The following is a 20,884-nucleotide window of genomic DNA, read 5'->3' as shown; positions in this document are numbered from 1 at the left end:
TGAAGTGTTAACAGGAGCTAACATTAAATGTTGCAGATGCTTGCAAGAAAAGGAGTCCTAAGAGCACTGAAGGGAACAATTAAAAAGTCTTAAATGTCTTTTGTCCTTAAGGATAGTGCAGTATGCTTTCTGTGGGTGGGAGATGGTGGCAACAACAAGTGGTTGGGTTGTCTGACCCTGTTTGTGATCCAGGCTCGCTCCTTAAGAGATTCAGAACACATCTTCCGAGAAGGCCCAGTTGAAATCGGTCTCCCATGCTCCATCAAAAATGAAACCAGGCCACCATGCGCACCAACACCTGGGAAAAAAGGTAGCTATCACTGTGGTTGACTGTTAATAAATGTCAGTCACTTGTCATGATCAACTTGACCCTGTGTTCTCTAGAGTTGAGTTCTTCACGTGCCTAGTCTGGTAGGCTTCCTTTTTTCCTTTTTCTCTAATTAAAGAGTACAGGTACAATTACCAACTTTGAGGTCCCTGCCCCCCCCTTTTCTTGGTTTTTAATTAAAAATGCATTCATTTCTCATACAATATATCCTGATTACAGTTTCCCCTCCTTCTACTCCTCTTTTTAAGAGTGAAGCCAAAACATGCCTAACTAGGAGTTTTTGTGAGGGGATTGCTGATGGGAGGGTTCTAGAATGTCACTTCCTACTCATGTTATGGGGTTTTACAGACATTAATCTTCTGTACAGCAAGATGAGGACAGGCTTCAGTGCTGTTGTTCTGTACCTTCAGGACTCTCCTGTGAGGTTTAAAGCAGGAAGGAAAAGAGTCAGGCCCTAAGCCATGACTGTTGTCATGTGCCTACAGCTTGAAGGTAGTTCAAGGGAAAACGCAGCTTCATGATTCTGGGAACTGAATCATATCAGCAAACAGTATAAAATATGTTCTTTGGTCTTAAAGAGCATTAGAGAATATTAAAGGCTGGGACAATGGCTTTATTAGTCAGTGCTTGTATTGCAAGCACAAGGACCTGAATTCTATACCCCAAAAAACTACATGGTGGTAATCCTAATGGTATTGGGGGGTGGGGTTCCACTGCCAACCATCCTTGCCTAATTGGCATGTTTTTTCTCTCTCTCTCTCACCTATGTGCACCCCTCATTTACACATCTGCACACACACAAAGCAATGCTATTAATGACAATAGTTATAAGAGAGGGATTCCTAAAAACATTTCTCTATGCTTCTTCTGGCATCATATAAGGACTAAACTGACAAAATTTTAAAAGGTAAAATTCCATCTTGGGAGGATTTGTATGCAGTAAACATCAGTGTCAGTTATGATGAGTGCAGAGAGCATCTTGCCTTGAAGGCCACAGTGTGTAATGTGGTCCAGATCTTTAACACCCTCTGCTCGATTTTGTGTTCTCAGAGTTCACATTGTGCTTGATGGAGAGTGATGTCACTGTGTCTGGGAGCCACACAGACCGATGAAACCCCTTTTCCTCAGATTTGTGAAAATAACTATTCCCCCATTACCTGAAATTATTAAAATTTTCTTCCTGTCTCTGTCTCTGCTCTCTCTGTCTCTCCCTCTTTCATACATAGCTTTTGACTGAGTCCAGCCTTTCTTAAGTTAGATACAGAGACACAGTCCATACCAAAAATGCCAAATTTGTAGACAGGTGGAGAGGAGTTAAACTGAATTAGATAGAATCTCTCGGAATGATGCATGGAAGAAAAAAGCAGGTGGATGTCCTAAGGGACTACAGTGAACTTACCCATTCACATTTAACAACCTATTTGCCATTTTCAGAACCCCAGGGCATCTCCTGGGAGTCCCCTTTGGATGGGATGGAGAAAACGGACCATCCTCCTGAACCCGTAGTGACCGTGCAAAGGGCCTCTCTGCAGCTGAAACTGAAGATTGATGATTTTGTGCTGCACAAAATGTTGGGGAAAGGAAGTTTTGGCAAGGTATGCTACCAAGGACTTCAGACTAAAGCCCCTAGTAGGTGACTCTAAATTCCAAGGACCAGACAGTCTGAATGCATGCCAAGAGAGCGCCCCTAATGTGCTGTGAGAGAACAGAGAGTGTCCAGCATTATTAAATGGGGAGTTGAGTGATGGGACAGAAATAGTAGCCTCTGTCTCCTATGGATCGTTGGCCCCAGAGCCATTTGCTTTGAGTCCACATAAATCATGTGCTCTTGAGTTTGAAGTCTCTGAACACCAAAGAATCGGGGAAGCAGCCATTTCCTGTTCACACTGGTGGTTTTGTTGTCTGGCGTTTTTTCGTTGCTTCTTCCCCAAGCCTAGAGTGTTGCCCAGAGAGTAACCCCGGTTATTTAAAGGCCCAAATATGTTCACACTCTGAAGGACTAGGGCCAAGATTTCGCCTTGACACATAAAGAGTGGAGGGGAGAAAACACAGTTCAGGCACTAACACTGTAGTTCAAGAAAGTTTAGACAATGTTCCTTGGGGAAAGTCCCCTTTCCCTATCCGTATTGCCACTCCCTGGACAGGGGTAGGGAAAATAACTTGTCTCTGTCAGTCGTAGAAAGCAAGTACTGAATGATTTGGAGAAAAAGAAGGAGAGAAAGGAGAGGGATGAAGAGAAAGCAGTTATCCTCGGGGGCTGGGAGATAGTTGGTGAAGTACCTGAGATGCAAGCTGAAGGGCGAGTTCAGTTCCCAGAACCCACATTAACAAGTCAGGTTTGTGGGCATGTGCTTATCATCCACGCACTGGAAACAAGAGACCAGAAGATGCCTTGGGCTCTCCGGCCAGGCAGCTCAGCCAAATTTGTCTGTCCCTAGGAAATGAAAGACCCTCTCTCAAAACAAATGAGAGAGAGAGAGAGAGAGAGAGAGAGAGAGAGAGAGAGAGAGAGAGAGAGAGAGAGAGAGAGAGATGGCAGCTCCAGAGGAACAGCTTGTGAGGCTGACCTTCAGGCTCCAGGGCTGCACTCCACAGCATGCGCGCACACACATGTGTGAGCACACACACTCCACAGCATGCATGTGCACGCATTCAAACACTTATACTCTAAAAGAAATGTCAACAGTCAGTGACAACAGAAAATTTCCAAGTTAATGATTATAAAGGGGATGTTATAGAATGCAGGCTTCTGGTGTCTTAGACATTACAGATATGTAATTTATTACCAGAGTTCCTAACTGTTTTTTAAAGTGTTATATGGAACTCCTAGGAAATTTTTAACCGAGGGCCACTATTCCAAGACTGTGAATCCAAAGGCAGCTTAAACTAAGCACCTGCTGACCAGGCTTTGGCAGCAATGTCTATCAGGTTTATATAACAATAAACAGGTTCAAGTGCACCTGAGCTTCCACCATGGCTGAATAATACTGTGTTCCATTATGTTTGCATTTGAACACTAATGCATTTCCTTTTCATAAAACTTACTCTGCCCTGAAAACAGTTGCTGGGATCCATGAATCCTTTTCAGTCTCCTATTAATACAGACATCAACAGTTCATTCGGTGTTAATCTGAGTGCAATAGGCAATTTTACAACCAGACTTTTTTTTATCATTTAGCAGCAATTAATATGCAATTATAACCTGATACTAAAAATTGAAAAGGCATTATGTAGATGGCAATTGCCTTCTTGGCTCTTAGTTTATGGCTGGTTTTAGCGTATTTACTGAAAGAAACAACTACCAACAGAGTACTTTAGTTAATGAAATGTTTGTCTTTCTTTGTTCCTATGGGAATGTCTACATTTGAACAAGGTTAATAAGCTAAACATACATGACTTGGAAAGTATCCCTGGGGACCACCTGGTCTGTAGGTAGCGTCTCACTCTGTACTGAGTGCATGGTGCCTTTTTGCACTAAGATGCTGGGCCCTGCACACTGAGAAAGCGGAAACCCAGCTAACCCATTTCTCTTTCTCAGAGTACTAAGAGTTCTCAGGAACTTACACTTCATCATTCTTTTGGCTCTATGAAACCCTCTACCAAGTCAGCTATCAGAGGCAACTGTGTATGTCTTTTAAAACAAAACAAACAAGCAAACCCACTAGGTTTCAGGTGGTCCAGGCTGATCTCAAACTCACTACACAGCAGAACCGCCTCGAACTCCTGATCTTTCTGCTTCCACTTCCCCAATGCTGATATTACAAGATTGCAGACCATGACTCATTTATGCATTGCTGAATATGGAATCCAGGGCTTTGGGCGCGCTAAGACATCCTGTTACCAACTGACCTACATTCCCAGTACTGCATGAATAGTGTCATTTTAAACCTAGACCCTTGCATTTTCAGTTCGGCACCATTGATTTTGGCATTTCCTAAAAGTCAATAAAAGAAACAAATAATAAGGGTTTTTGTAACTCTCGGGGCTAGGGAGATGGCTAGGTCCTTAAGAATATGTGTTGCTCTTACAAAGGACTGGAGTTCAGTTCCTAGCACCTACATCTGGCAACTCTCTGCTGCCTTTAAATCCAGCCCCAGAGTATCTGATACCCTCTTCTGTCTTCCTTGTGCACTTGAAACACATGCCCACACTCACACACACTACACACTAATATAAACAAAAAGTAGCATATAAATTTTAAAAATAATAAAACAGTTCTTATAACTCTCATTTAGAAAGCATTTTACAGCTTATACATCATTTTACTTCATCATGTCTCATTTGGAGGTCACCATAGTCCTGTAAATCAGTGAATAAGTAAGCCAAAGCCCAGGGAGGTGGCTTTGCTCATGTGCCCATAGCTATATAAATGTCATGTCCTTCCAACTGCCAAGAGTCCTCTCCTGTCTCCTTCACAAGTCTGAAGTTGTCTAAGCCCTCCATTATATGTCTGTTAATGTATGAGACAAGAAATCACGTGGGAAAGTAAACTCTGGTTAGATTCCCTGAATAATTCCATGAATTTGAGCAAGTTATACTTTGAACTCAGGGATATTATTATCTTTGTCAGTATCATTAATACCTATCCCACAGTGTTCAGAACTGCAGATTATTGAGTTCTATCATGTAGTGCAGAATATTCTCAAACTTACCATGCAGCCAAAGATGACCTTTAACTTCTACTTTCACCTCCCAAATGCTAGGCTTAAAGGAATGCCTAACATATTTGGTCCATAAGGTGCTGATGATTTTCATGCATTAAGAATAACCTTACAAGCTGACTGGTGGTGGCACACACCTTTAATCCTAGCACTTGGGAGGTGGAGGCAGGCAGATCTCTGAGTTTAAGGCCAGGCTGATTTACAGACCTAGTTCCATGGACAGTCAAAGCTATACAAAGAAACCCTGTCAGCAGAAGAAGAAGAAGAAGAAGAAGAAGAAGAAGAAGAAGAAGAAGAAGAAGAAGAAGAAGAAGAAGAAGAAGAAGAAGAAGAAGAAGAAGAGCTTTCTAAATGCATAACTGTTTTGTGAAACCCTTGGAAAGGTAGGATGATCATAGGATGATTTGGAACCCATAAGTGACATCCTAAACAGTTAGACACAACCCAGGACTGAAACTGAATATGCCTTAATAGTAACCTTCCAAATGAATAACATTTTTGTAAAACCCTTGGGAAGGTAACATGATCTGAAACTCTTAAGTGACATCCTAAACAGTTAGACACAACCCAGAACTGAAACTGAAAGCCATTCTTTTCCCACCTTTCCTCACCCTGCTTTGTCTCTTCTTTAATGCGTGGAAATCTATATTGCGAAACGAAGTTGCTATCTCGCTTCCTTCTAGGTCTTCCTAGCGGAGTTCAAGAGAACCAATCAGTTTTTCGCGATAAAGGCCCTAAAGAAGGATGTGGTGTTGATGGATGATGACGTTGAGTGTACCATGGTGGAGAAGAGGGTTCTGTCCTTGGCTTGGGAGCATCCTTTTCTAACACACATGTTCTGTACCTTCCAGACTAAGGTATGCTTTTGTTACACTCTAGGGGTCCAAATTGGGTTCCTTTTCTCTGCCAGTTAAAGAATGAAAAGACTCAAGAAGTCCAAAGACCAATAGGTAGCAGCAGAAAAATTTCAAACCCAGCAGGCAGAAGAAAGGCTTTATTGGGATGGGAAAACAGACATGCGCAGATACACTGAGAAAAAGACATTCTGCAAAGCAGAGTGGGGACTGGGAAGCCAAAACTCCAGACTCTTCTCAAGGCGTAGACATTTTTAAATCTCTGAAAGAAATGTCTTTCTCCCCTGATTTAGGGTTAGTCCGATCCTTGTGTAAACTGTTGGTGTAAACACATCCTGATTGAGCCTTGAACTTGTTGAGTCAGTCCATCAGCAGGGGACCTCGGAGAAAAGCCCACAGGACCTTTGTTTTAAGCTTCCAGGAAGAAGTGGGCCAGCTACCTTTTCTGCCTACCAGGGAGTCCTATAATTCCCTGACCCTTCACTTTCTGCTCAGGCACACATCCTCTCCCTTAGACTTATCCCAAATGTTGCCCCCCTGGTGGCACCCACGTGCAGGGAAGTGGGGTTTTGTCTTCATATTTTTCTTACCTCTCAGCCTGTCCTCCATAAGTCTATCACAAAAAATTTCACCTCTTCTAAGTGCCATGGAAACATGGGCTAGAATTGTAAATGTGTATTGGGAGAGACACTTGCTTCCAGGTCTGTTTCAATGCACATCATTTATTGTGATTTAATTTGGTATACGCACCAGGCTCCTACACAGTATCTACTCGTTAGTTTCCTGGACATGTATTTGAAGGAGCAGAAAAAAAGGGGAAACAGATAGAAATGTATGATCTCTCTTACCATCCCTTTAGAGACTATCTGGAAGGGTGGGTGTTTGTATGAAGTTTGTGAATGAGAGATTAGAAATAAGATGCACATATGTCAGCATCAATACTAAACACTGGCAACACTGGCCCCTCCATTATGCTGATTTTCTCAGAAGCTGTTTCCATCCTCAAAAAACTCTAACCCTGTCACATTTTCTCTTAGGAACAAAAGCTCAACTTTTTTTTTATGACTCCTACCTTTGTAAAGAAGTTGGAAGAGTCTCAAAAATGTATAATCCTACCCTGGATAGATTCACCATGAATACTCTGAAGTATATCGTTCTAGATTTTCCCTTACTCCCATGAGTTCCTTCAAATAAGTAACAATTAATTGTACATACCTTCCAGTCTTTAACATCCATTTTTAACATTTTGTTGTATTCATTTCCTCAAATATGTGACTATTCCTGCATATACTCAGATTAAAGCGGAGACTTCCTGAGCATATCCTATGCCTGAAGCACTGTGGAGTCTATTGAACCAAAAACATTCCATGCTTTATAACACAATACTGATACTGTTACCAGGGAAATTGTGCCTTCCTTTTGGGTTCTTAGTCCCATTAAAAGAATTTTAAAAGGACCAGTTTAATGGTCTTTGGAAGAAAACAACATTTTAACAGTTGCCTATAGAAGGGAGATGGAGAAGAGAGGAAGGCATGTGGGAACAAGAGCTAGTTTATTCTAGAACCAAATTTGAGTGACCATGGCCCAGGACACAAGGAGCTGGGTTAATGTTCCCAGCAAAGAAACAAACTCATAGATCAAGACATTTAAAAAAAACATATATTGATGGAAACAACAGAGAGGTAGATACAGAAAAATGGGGGTGTGGAAATCTCTCCTATGGGCCTCCAGTGCTACCAGACAGCATTCCCTGCCCTTCCACTGGTGGAGAACAGGGTTCTGAGATGTTAACACATTTACCTATATCTATTTATCAGGATGTTAAGTTCAATACCAAGATGGATAAGCAAGATAGCCCCAAAGACATTTTAATTAAACTATGAGCTCAGCTATATGCCAAACTCTCCATAGTCACTAATATTCTTGTTTGGTTATTCCTGATTTAACAATGAATGCCAGCAAGCAGATGCATGGGCAGGAGGGGAAGTGGGCTTCAGCGAATGAGTGAGAGATGCCCAGGGTAAGCATTAGAATAAGAGAAGGAGGGAGAAGGAAAATAATGCTTTTCTGAATTGGGACTAAGGAAGAGGAACAGGCTCAGCAGTGACACAGGCCAGAAGTCCTGTATAGGAAGGACCTTCTGAAAGGTAAAGGTGGTCCCCAGCCCTCCCCACTCCCCAGCATGGCTTCTTGACTTCAGGGGTAGTGGAGCTCCTGGCCAGGTGATTGACAACAGACACAGCCTGATTAACTCTCAAAAAGAAAACAGTGTTATGTGATGTTTGGGGTAGTCAGAAGGTCAGCTTTCCACCTGGGGCCAGATTAGATTCCATTCCTTTGACCAGGAAGAAACAGCTTCCCTTAGTGAACCTGACAAAGCACACAAGCCTCCACCTTTTCTTATGGTGATCTAAACCCTAAAGAGGGGCTTCATTTTCTAGCCTTACCAGGATGGCAGGAGGTGGGGCCCAAAGCAAGCATGAGGGTGGTCGGTCCTCAGTCCCTCAAAGCCTGATAATACCAACCTAGCTGCCTGGCAACCGCTCAAAGCTTATAGTATTCAAGTCAGACTACAAACCTGAAGTCATAGATCGGGAAGAAACTAGATATGAGAATTTGAAAGACAGAAAGGACAAGAACTTGGGCATGGTAGGTATGGGATGTGGATGGTTCTCAACCTTCCTAATGATGCAGCCCTTTAATACAGTTCCTCATGTTGTGCTGACGCCCAGCCATAAAGATATTTTGTTGCTACTTTATCTGTAATTGTGCTACTTGTATGAAACATAATGTGAATATATGATATTTGGAATATCTAATATGCAACCCCTGTGAAACCGTGGTCAGTTGAACCCCAAAGGGTTAAGAACTACTACTGGTCTAAGATAAAGTAAGTTTGCTTAATGCAGCAAGGAGGGTGAGATTTCTGATAATGCATGTAGAAATTTTCTACTATGAGCATCTTCCTTTTTGTAAGTATATTACATGGCAACAAGAGAAGGGCCTTTCTCAGACCCAGGCAACAGGCTTGCATCCCCAGGACTCATCTCCCAGCCCATCTCCCCAGCCCGAGGTCCTTGGGTGTAACACACCATTAATGCAGGAACAGTAATGCACCCCTATAATGTCAGCACTCAGGAGGCTGAAGCAGGAGGATCACCAAGTTTAAAGCCAACCTAGGCTATAACGTGAGTCTGGGCAACTTTGTGAAACTTTGTCAAGATAAAAAGTAAGAGGGCCCCCTGACAGTGGGACTTGGTGGTAGAGGTGCATCTGGCAGGTATCCGGTCCAGTGGCTTATGTACTCCATCAAAACTCGACATAATATGAATTCACTGTTACTTTCCAGAGGAATTGGAAGTTTTTCCCCAGAAAGTTATTTAGTTGCCTCCTACTTTTAATCCCACAAATCGAGAATAAGACCACTACCACAGTTTAAGGCCAAATTTGAAGCAAGCTTTTATTAAATACTGGCCAGGTGGATAGACTCTGGCCAAATCCATATCAAGGTTCCTGGGAAATGGCCCAGAATCAAATATAGCAAGGGCTTAAGAAGAAAAACCCATAATTCATTGTATCCCCCATCAGGTCCAATCAGGGGCAAGCATATATCCTGACACATTTCCTGCCTATGTGATCAAGCACATTGGTGCAGATTGGCCAGAAGAAAAAACTTAGTTAGAGGAGTAAAACACATTGTGGCTTGTTATCTCCCATAAACAGTAGCCTCCAGAATTTCGGGAACTGTCTTTGGGCAAGTGGCTTGCAGATTGGAGGAGGATCAATACCTACTTTTCATTATTAACTTTTACAATTTATAAGATGGAGAGATGGCTCAGCTGTTGAGGCACTGGGTATTCTCCCTGAGGACTAGGGTTTGATTCCCAGCACCCACATAACACTCACAACCACCCACAACTCCAGTTTCAGGGGATCCATCCCCCTCCTCTGGCCTCTGCTGGCAACAGCACACACAAGCAAAACATCAATACATATACAATTTATTTTTATAAATTAATCTTTTTTTAAAGATGAGAAAATAAATAAGAAAAACCATCTACAAGAACAATTGTCATGACAGCTGAATTTACTCATGAATGAATTAGGAATACTTGGGAAATGTTACACAGAAAACCTTTGAAACCCACAAGTGAAATAAAAACAACAGGAATAAATTAAATATGGACTTTGGGACTCTGTCTCACCAATTTCCTTTAAAAGTCCCTGGTACATTAAATCACAAATGCTTCTCGGGGACCACTACCTGTGAGTCTGTGTTTTTCCTCAAAAGAAGCACAACTCGACACTGTCTGGGACTAAACTACAAAGCTTTACCTATTTTTACTTTTCTTTTCTGGGGGCACGTTCATGCTAGGGTGAACATGTGAAGGTCAGGAACTCACCTTTCTCTTGGTAAATCAGGGTCTGTCCTTCATTTCTGCTATACTGCACACTCCTGCAACCTTCCAGGAATTCTCCTGGCTCTGCCTCCCATCTCACCAGGAACCCTGGGATTTCAGGTCACTGCATTTGGTGCTTTTATGAAGGTTCTAGACTTTGACTCAGTTTGTAAGGCTTATGCATAGAATGCTTTCCCTGCTGAGCCATCCTCCAGACCCAAGTTCCTTGAATTTAACATATCATTGATGTAGGCATGATACCACACCCCCTTTAATCTCAGCACGCAGGAGGATCATCAAATTCAAACCCACTGGTTTATAGCATGAGTTCAAGGCCAGCCTGGGCAACTTTGTGAGACCCTGTCTCAAAATAAAAATAAGAAAAGGGCAGTGTGGCTCAGTGGTACAGTGCTTGCCTGGCATGCATGAGGCCCAAGGTCCCACAGATAATAATAATAATAACAACAATGAGCTAAGCATTCCAAGTTTCCCTGCTCTACCTCCCACAAACCATCTCATACAGGTTGATGTGGCTCCAAAACTAGTTTTAAAAGATGCACCTAATACATTGAAGTCTTTGTTTTCTTTTGTTTTTCTTTTTTAAATTATTTTCATTAGACATTAAAGTGAATTATGATCTGCCTTCATTTGAGTCTCCTATGAATTAAGGGAACATTAATTAATGAAAAAGCCCATCAACATTCAAATCTGCAATTGTACTTCAAGAAGTATTATCAGGTCTAGAGAGTTGGCTCTATACTTAAGAGCACTGCCTGCTTTTCTAGTGGGCACAGGTTCAAATCTCAGCACCAACATGGAGGCTGTTCTTAACTCCAGTTCTAATAGATCGGATACCCTCTTCCGGCCTCCTCAGGCACTACACTCATGTGGTACACATAGTCCCAGGCAACTCATCCATATACATAAAACAGAGAAGGGTTAATAACCACAGACCTCAAAGAGGTTTTAACCCTATAAGCACAGCCCTGGCTCCTTCCTAGGAGTGCATTTAAATGACAGCCACTGTGAGTATTAGAGGTCTCCATGAAGACAAGTCCTCCTCACTCCCACAATGAGAATGCTGGTGTTCAAATGCCGGCATTCACTCCTGGTCTGAGCTACTTCAACACTGCCAACTTGATCCCTTTGAAATTTCTCTTTCATGAGAAATAATAATAATAAAACTAGAATAAAATGAAAAAATTTGCGTTTCAATTTCTATTTTAGGACACACAGAGCTGTGCTTCTGGTTGTGGCTTCAAGGCAGGAGACAACATTTTTTGAAAAGGCTTCTAACATGGCTTGGTAGCCTTGGTTTTCCTCTTTGCCTCCGAAAGTACAAAGCTGAAAAAAATAAAAGGACACTGTAGAGATGCTTGAATCTTCTGTGGGGGGAAAACAACATACGATCTGCAAGAACATTATTTGAAATAAGAGGAAAATCTTTTTTTTCCCCTCAAGTGTGTCATTCTGGCATGCCCATGATTTGAAAGCAAGCTCAAACATTTCAGATGTCAAATCCCCAGCTTCTTATTCAGCAGCTGCTTCATCTGAAGCTGCTGAGAACACTTCAGTCTAGACATCCTCTGGTTGAATTGGGAGCCCTGATGATGATCACAGAAAAGAAAAGAATAATAAAAGATCATATATACCACACCCTGGAAGGGACTTGTCCTTGCACTGGGCCAGAATGAATGCTGGCTGCTGCCTAGTTCTGACCAGGAAGCTGCTTTCATGTCCTAGGGTAGATGATTTCACAAATGGCTACTCACTTGGTTATTCATCCAACAGCTTCCGACACCCCTGTGCCCAATGTCACAAAACTGATTCAGGAGGTAGATTCACAGTCAAATTTATCAAATTAGGAAGTTTTAAAGTTAATTTATGGTGAACTAATGTTCTTGGACAGTTTACTTAAAGTGTTTTGTTCAGTGTCACAGAAGATAATAGGGGAAATTAATGAATAGACAAGCAGAAATTCTTTGCCATGAAAAAAAGAAAAAAAAAAAACCAGGGCACTAGAAATGCCATAAGCTTCCTGCCTTCTAAACCCACAGGTATTGTCACTCTGTTTTATTTCCTCAGAACTCAGTGTATACAACAATCATAAAAAATGAATATGCATGTTGTAAGGCCAGGCATAAGAATTTTTCTGTGGATTATTTCTTTGTTATTTGTGTAGTTTGGTTTGATTTGATTTGATTTCGTTGTTTTGATAGGGTCTCAATAGCCCAGACTCTGTTCTCAATCTTGATCTTGATATTTCCCAAGAATCTGGTCCTCCTGCTGCTACCTTCTAAATGCTTAGATCTCCATGCCTGGTTTACTTGATGTCAGAGATGGAATCCAGGCACTCTACCAACTGAACTACATCCCAGTCTGTTCTGTGGGGTCAGATGGGTGTAGTAGCTTCCCTGTTTTCTGAGTGGAATTGTCAGCCCTATCCACTGGCTGTCATAGGCTATGTCCCAATGTATACACATCTTCTGTTCTCCAGTACCCATCTTTTTCTTCCATAATCTTGAAATTAGAACATTGTTACATATGTTTAACTTACAATGCTCTGAGAAGAATAAGGTCTGCTTATATCTTATTTTAAGAAGTATTTTGGTCCTGAGTTCTTGTCTTCTTCAGATACTGGAAAGATTAGACATAACCTTTTGTTACATTATTCTTTGAAACTTTCATGCATCTCAACTGCATTCACCTCTCACTCCTACCTCCAGCTCTCCCCAGGACATGCCACCACATTTCCTTCCAAATTTCATGTCCTCCTTCTACAAATCTTAATTATCAAAGAGTAAATACAACCTTCTTAAAAGGACAAAAATAAAACCAAACATTATTATGTGAGCTTCCTAGCTTTTGAAGAAAAAATTACACCTGGGAAAAAAAATAACTATAATTATTCTTTGCTTTTTGTTCCCATTTCACTCATCTGGTGAAAGGGTCGGTGTTCTCGATGTCATTTATGTGACAGTTGTCAAGTTTCCCATGAATTTTCAAAGTTAATTGTTCCTGATTTGATAAAAATCAGTAGCTAATTTCTTTGATGCTGTGAAATTCTCGTTTATCACAAGCATTTGACAACTGTTCCTCTGGCTGCATTTTCCATTCTCTTTTACTTGGAAAATGTGAGCATTGCAGGGAGAACATGGTATGCAAGCCAGAGCACATCAAGCAGCTTTGGACTCTACTTTTACAGTCTCTATAACAGGGATAATAGAAACCTAGAGACAGATATTGGGGTTCCAGCTGAAGATCAGAAAAGCAAAGCAACCAAGCCAGTAGCTCTTACCTCTCTAACAAGCTGAAATGGGAGGTCTCCATGAATCTTCAGAGACAATGTGCTCGATCTCTGGAAATTAAATCTCACATGAGACTCTTTGCTTCTGTTATTCTTTTAGACTGATTCATTCTCATATAGCCCCGGGTGGCCTTGAACTCACAGAGATTCATCTGCCTGTCTCCTGAGTCCTTGGAATAAAGGTGTGCGCTACCACTACTCGGCCTCTATGACTAGCTAATATGGCTGCTGGGATTAAAGGTGTGTAGCACCACAGCCTGGTTCTATGGCTGTGGTTAGCTTTGTATTTTGATCCCTAGTGTCTTTGTAGATCATAAACAATACATCACCACAAATCTCCCTTGGCTGATGCTAGAAAGTTCACAGAATACCCTCTGCCTCCTCTAAGAGTGCTTTAAATACTGACATTTCCCCACAGTTCCAGGCCCTGTATCTTCTCTAAATAATGTGTATCAAATATCCAATTGCTCTTTACTCATCTCTCCTTTGTACTGGAAATTTAGATTTGAATTTTAATGATGTTTATCTTTTTAGAACTTTTGGGTCCTATTGTTTTTGGAAGAACTGTTAGATTTGTCTTACTTTGATGTAAAGCAATTTTGAGCATTTTTAAACCCAAAGTTTTATGTGTGTGACAGTCTCCTGTAGCTCAGGCTGGTCTCGAGCACTCTTTGTAACTTTGGATGACTTTGAACTTCTAGTTCTCCTGCCTCCATCTCCTAAGTGCTGTGATTATGTTGTTTTCATCACACATCTGGGTTATTCCTTGTTTTGAGCCCAGGTTTCATGCACAAGAGGCAAGTACTCACCTTCATCCCCAGCCCTCCAAATGTTTACAAATACCAAATACGTTTTTTTTTTTGTTTTTGTTTTTGTTTTTTTTACATCCAATAGATCACTCCACTACTCTGTATCTGGCTATATTTTCTTTTATTCATCTTCAATGTAATAAGACCATTGACTTACATGTGTTTCAGAGATAGCATCCATCTTACGGTCTTCAAACTCCAAGTCTGTTTCCCAAGTCAGCTCTAGAAATGTCAATAGTTACATGAATTTATCAGCAAGTCAACTTCATGCTAAACCTTCCTCATTGACATTGGTTAGTGTGTAAGGCCTTGAAGTCATGGTAGCCAATGGTTTTGTAATTTCAAACCACTGATAATTTGATAACTTTAAATAGTCCACAAAAAGGGACATTTTCATATCAAACTCCCGTTTCAGACAACTCACCTTTCATGTTAAAATCCAGCCTGTTCTTGGAACATTTGTTCTCAATGTGTGAATGTGTGAGGATTATTGTTAATACCTATAGTTATAAATATGAAAACATCTGACATTTATAGAGCGCTTACTATATGTCACCCCATGTTTGGGGCACATTATGTATTTGAGCTCATTTACTCTTCCTAGCAGTCTATGAAGCAGACATTATTAATGTCCATATTTTACAGACAAGGGAATGGAGGCGCCCAGAGGTATGAGGAGCCCACTGAAGGTCAGATGGCTGGGAAGCAAGGAAGCCAGGATGTAGCTGCACTGCCTCTCCTCAGAGACTAAATACACCAAGGAAACCGCTTTAAAATTCATGAAAAGGAGTTTTAGTTGCACTTTGATTGCAAAGGAAAATAATTGGTTAGTTAATGCAAGAAGACCCCATGGAACAATTAAGCCAGTAAATACAACTGAGCCCAAGTCTCTGGTGCGAGGAACCAACATTTTGAAATTCAGACCAGTTATTTCTGACTCACACTAATGAATCTACAAAGATAGTGGATGTTACTAATTAAAGTTTACAGTCGAAATATAAACATGCCAGAACAAAGGAGTTTGCTAGTTTGTAGAGAGCTGTTTATCTTTTCCATCTCTGCCTCCCTTGAATACACACACACACACACACACACACACACACACACACACACACACACACACACACACTGCACCTTTATATATCCAGTTGTACAAAGGATTTTTTGTTGGGTCATATATATTTATGAAAAGGAACTAAGCCTTGTTTCCTAGGGCATCTCAATTTGTAGTTAGATAGATTAAAAATGAAAGAAGGAGCCTGGTGAGTTGACACAGCCCAGGAATTCCATCACTCAGGAAGCTGTGACAAGAAGATAGTGAGAAGCCAGCCTGGACCACATAGCAAGACCTGTTTCAAAGAGAGGATGAATAAATTCAAAATTGCTCCAACCTCATACAATAGCAGAACATCTAAATATTGATTTATCAACACCAATACAGGGTTTAGAAGCACAGCAGGAACTTGAGAGTGGACCTCTGAAGACAGCATGGAGGGAGACCAGAGCCACACCGTACCATCTCATCCCACTCAATGTCAGGTTTCCCTCCAGTGTGTGTTTAAGCAGCTCTTGGCCTACAGTGAAACACACACAAAGCTCCTCTCTTTTCCCACCACAGAGGTACAAATGTGGAAAGGGCAGTTCTGACTTATAATTCTCACCTTAACCCTTTCTCTGCAAGATGCTGAGTTTCCTTTGGTGAGGAGACCTAGCTGAGCCTTGAGTGTGGCAGTCCACAGCGGAAGGGAATCTTGAGCTCTTCTAACACCAATGGAGCCTCACTGTACTGACAATCTGACAATGCAATTTAAAAACAAACAAATAAAAAAAAACATAAAACAAAATAGTAAAAAAAAAGAGAGAGAGAGAGAGAGAGAGAGGAAGTCACAAAAGAGGACACTAAAGACAATGAGTTAAAATTAGTTCAGAATAGAGATAGGCCCTGTTCCCACTGTTAGGAGGACCAAGCTACACAACTGTAATATATATGCAGAGGGCCTAGGGCAGTCCATGCTGACTCCCTAGTTGTGGGTTCAGTCTCTATGAGCTCCTATGAACAGAGGTGAGTTGATTCTATGAGTTTTCCAATGGTGTCCTTGGTCCCTCTGGCTCCTACAATCCTTTCTCCCCCTCTTCTGTAGGATTCCCCAAACTCTGTCTAATGTTTGGCTGTGGATCTGCATCTGTTTCCATCAGTTGCTAGATGCAGCCTCTCTGATGACAATTGGGCTAGGCACCATTCTGGTCACAGGAGTTGGCAAGTTCAGACTATGTATCCCCTATTCCTAGGAGTCTTAGCTGGGGTCATCCTTGTAGATTCCTGGGAAAATCCCTTATGTCAAGTTTTTAACTTAACCCCAAAATGCCCCTATTTCCAGTAGTCTCTTTCAATGCTCTCCCCCTCTGCCCCACCTAATCACTCGTGTTCTCCCACATACCCTAAGTCCACTCACGAATTCCCTTCTATTTCCCCTTTCAAGAAAGATCTAGGTACCCCCCCCCATGAACCATCTTTGTTACCTAGTCTCTCTCTGGATCTGTGAATTGCAGCATAGTTGTCCTTTATTTTACATCTAATATCCAGTTATAAGTGAATACATATCATGTTTGTCTTTCTCAGGCTTGTTTACCTCACTCAGGATGACTTTTTCTAGTTCCATCCATTTGCCTTCAAATTTCCTGTTGTCATTTTTAACAGCTTCATTGTGCAAATGTACCACATTTTGTTCATCCATTCTTTGGTTGATGGACATCTAGGTTGTTTCCAGGTTCTAGCTTTTACAAATAAAGCTACTATGGACATATTTGAGCAAGTGTCCTTGTTATATGATTGAGTATGCTTTAGGTATATGCCCAAGAGCAGTATTGCTGGGTCTTGTGGTAGATTGAATCCCAGTTTTCTGGGAAACCACCACATTGACTTCAAAATGGGTGTGCAAGTTTGCATTCCCACCAGAAATGGAGGAGTGTTCCTCTTGCTCTACATCCTCTGCAACATGAGCTGTTGCTTGTGTTTTTTATCTTAGCCATTCTGACAGGTGTAAAAGGGAATCTCAGAGTGATTTTCATTTGACATTTCCCAATGGCTAAGGATGCTGACTATCTCAAGTGTTTCTTGGCCATTCTGTTGAGCATTCTCTGTTTGTATCTGTACACCATTCTTAAATTGGGTTATTTGGTTTGTTAATATCTAGTTTCTTGAGTTCTTTATATATGTTGGAGATCAGTCCTCTGTCAGATGTGAGGTTGGAGAAGATATTTTTTTCTATTCTGTAGACTGTTGTTTTGTCTTACAGAAAGTTTTCCATTTCTGGAGGTCCTATTTATTAATTGTCAATCTTAGTACCTGTGTTATTAGTGTTCTGTTCAGGAACTTATCTCCTGTGCCAATGCATTCAAGATTATTTCTCATTTTGTCTTCCAGTGTATCTGGATTTATGTTGAAATCTTTCATCTACTTGGACTTCAAGTTTTGTGCAGGGTGATAGATATGAATCTATTTGCATTTTTCTACATGCCAACATCCAGTTGGACCATCACTATTTGTTGAAGATTGCTTTCCTTTTTTTTCAGAGTATAATTTTGGCTTCATTGTTGAAAAACAATTGTCCTTTGGTGTGTGGATTTATGTCTGGGTCTTCTATTTGATTTCATTGATCCATCTGTCTGTTTTTATGCCAATGCCATGTGGGTTTTGTTGCTATAGTTCTGTAGTAGAGCTTAAAGTCAGGAATCCTCTGGTAGTTCTTTTATTGTACAGTATTGTTTTACCTATCCTGGGTTTTTTGTTTTTCCATGCATTTTTGTGTATTTGTAAAGAATGATGTTGGGATTTTAATGGGGCTTGCACTTAATCTGTGGGTTGCTTTTAGTAAGATTGCCATTTTTACTATGATAATCCTACCAATCCATGAGCATAGGAGATCTTTCCATCTTATGATATCTTCTCCACTTTCTTAAAAGATTTGAAGTTTTTGTCATATAGGTCTTTCACTTAGAGTTACACCAAAGTATTTTATATTATTTGAGGCTATTGAAAAGGGTGTTGATTCTCTGATTTCTTTCTCATCCCATTTATTGTTTATATATAAGAGGGCTACTGACTTTTCGTAGTTAATCTTGTATCAAGACACTTTATAAAAGGATTTTGGGGGTCAATTATGTATATTATCATATCTTCTGCAAATATACTTTGATGTCTTCCTTTCTCCCTTTCTCTCCTTCAGTTGTCTTAATGCTCTAGCTAAAACTTCAAGTACTATATTGAATATATAGAGAGAACAGACAAACCTGTCTTGTTCCTGATTTTAGTGGAATTGCTTTAAGTTTCTCCTCATTTAATTTGATGTTGACAATCAGCTTGCTATATATTGGTTTTATTATGTTTGGGTATGTATGTCTCTTATATTGCTGATCTCTTCAAGACCTTTATCATGAAGGGGTATTGGAAGACTGTTTCAGCATCTAATCAGATGATCATGTTCTCTTTTCTTTCAGGTTGTCTATATGGTAGATTACATTGAAATATTTTCATATGTTGAACCTTCCCTGCATTTCTGGGATGAAGCCTACTTGGTCATGGTGGATGATTTTTTGATGTGTTCTTAGATTCAGTTTGCCAGTATTTTATTGAGTATTTTTGCATCAGTGTTACCTGAAAGCTCTAGAACAAAAACAACAACAACAACAAAAATAGACATACCTAAGCCTAAGAGGAGTAGATAACAGGAAATAATTAAACTGAGGACTGAAACTGATAAAATGGGTACACAGAGAACAGTAAAAAGAATCAACCAAAGAGTTGGTTCTTCGAGAAAAATAAACAAAGTAGTTAAACCCCTATCCAAACTAACTAAAAAGCAGAGAAGAAATATCCAAATCAACAAAATGAAAAATGAAAAGAGAGATTTAACAACAGAGACTGAGGAAATCCAAAGAATCATCAGGTCATACTTCAAAAATCTATATTCAACGAAATTGGAAAATTTAAAAGAAATGAACAAATTTCTTGATCAAATTTACCTTACCAAATTTAAATCAAAATCAGATAAACTATTTAAATAGACTAATAACCCCTAAGGAAATAGAAGCAGTCATTAAAAGTCTCCTAACCAAAAAAAAAAAAAATCCCAGGGCCAGACAGTTTTAACACAGAATTTACCAGACTTTCAAAGAAGAGCTAATACTATTACTCCTCAAATTATATCCTTCTGTTCTAGAAAGAGAAGGAACATTGTCATTGATACCCAAACCAAACAAAAACTCAACAAAGAAAGAGAATTACAGACCATAAACACATTTTCAAGGCACTAAGAAATCAGTCAAACTCAAAGCCACAAGGGCTAGAGAAATAATGGAGGCCCAGAAGTGTCATATACCTTTAATCCCACCATTTATGATTCAGAGGCAGGTGAATCTCTGAGAGTTCAAGGCCAACCTGGTGTACATAGCAAGTTCCAGGACAGCCAGAACCACATCATAGAAAGTCTTTGTCTCAAACAAATAAAACAAACAAACAAACAAACAAAACACATACTGTTCTTACAGGGTTAGGTGTTCTAGTAACAGAACACCAGTGTTGATTATTGCCTCCAACCAGTTGTCAGGAAATCACAGTAAAGTAAGAAGCTCTTCGACCTCATTTTTTGGCCATTACTCTTATCATGGTTCTATCTACCAACTAGAAGTTGGACAGTCAGTAAATGTCATTGAATGCCACATCAAACCCTCTCCTGTTAGCCAGGACCCCTCAGCATTAGTCAATGAATTCCTACTTCTAAGATACTTCACTCAAATGGGTTGACTCTTGCTTCACCCACATGATAGGAACAACACGATACTTTCTTGTTCTGTTACTAAAAGAGGTGGACAGTGGAAGGACATTCAGGGGATGCATTCTGAAGAGTGTGGCATTAGTAGAAGGCCCTGTCCAAATGTTCACTTTGCAAATTGATGTTTAATCAGATTCTAACAGTGATGCTGAGGATTGACTGTTTCATGTGGGGAACAAATTGAGCAAAGAGACCTTTCTACATGTGTACCTGGTGTGTGTATGTGTGTGTGTGTGTGTGTGTGTGTGTGTGTGTATGGATGCCACAGCATGTGTGGAGGTCTCAGGGAGTCAGTGTGGGATCTGGGATCTAAGTCACGTCATCACTCTTGTCAGCAAGTGGCATGACTGGCTGGATCCATCAGCTCAAAGACAGCTTTCTAACATAGCGTTCACTCTTCCAAGGTGTTAATACTTTGCTACTTAAATAGATTCTGAATGCTTACATGAGGCCAGAGTCCCAGGGATCAATATGGTCTCCCTTGCTTCAGTCATGCACCTCATAGTTTTTCTCTCAAAGAAAGAGATGCATATTTTAGAAACAGGTAAAATGGCCAATCAAAACGGCCTTGCCCTACCACCTTCACTGTTTACTCAACAGCTAGGAAGCTAGCTGTTGAGGGATGTCCAAAAGAAGATTCTCTCTTTTTAATTACACATCAAATATGCATTATTTCTGAGCAGTCACCTCTCCT

At 40.5% G+C, this 20,884-nt stretch overlaps 1 protein-coding gene across 2 annotated transcripts in view; it reads left to right on the top strand.

Moving 5' to 3' along the window:
* Prkcq (protein kinase C theta) overlaps positions 1-20,884 on the top strand; it is a 126,104-nt gene that overhangs the window by 79,188 nt on the left and 26,032 nt on the right. For both annotated transcript variants that reach the window (XM_051194820.1, XM_051194819.1), the window contains exons 10-12: positions 193-310; positions 1,763-1,923; positions 5,673-5,846. In XM_051194820.1, the coding sequence (XP_051050777.1) occupies positions 193-310; positions 1,763-1,923; positions 5,673-5,846 (453 nt within the window). The remainder of the gene's footprint in view (positions 1-192; positions 311-1,762; positions 1,924-5,672; positions 5,847-20,884) is intronic.

The sequence above is a fragment of the Phodopus roborovskii genome, unplaced genomic scaffold (assembly GCF_943737965.1).
Source record: "Phodopus roborovskii unplaced genomic scaffold, PHOROB, whole genome shotgun sequence".
Taxonomy (NCBI): Eukaryota; Metazoa; Chordata; class Mammalia; order Rodentia; family Cricetidae; genus Phodopus; species Phodopus roborovskii.
Note: the sequence above shows the minus strand (reverse complement) of the source record. Positions and strands in the feature narration are given on the sequence as shown.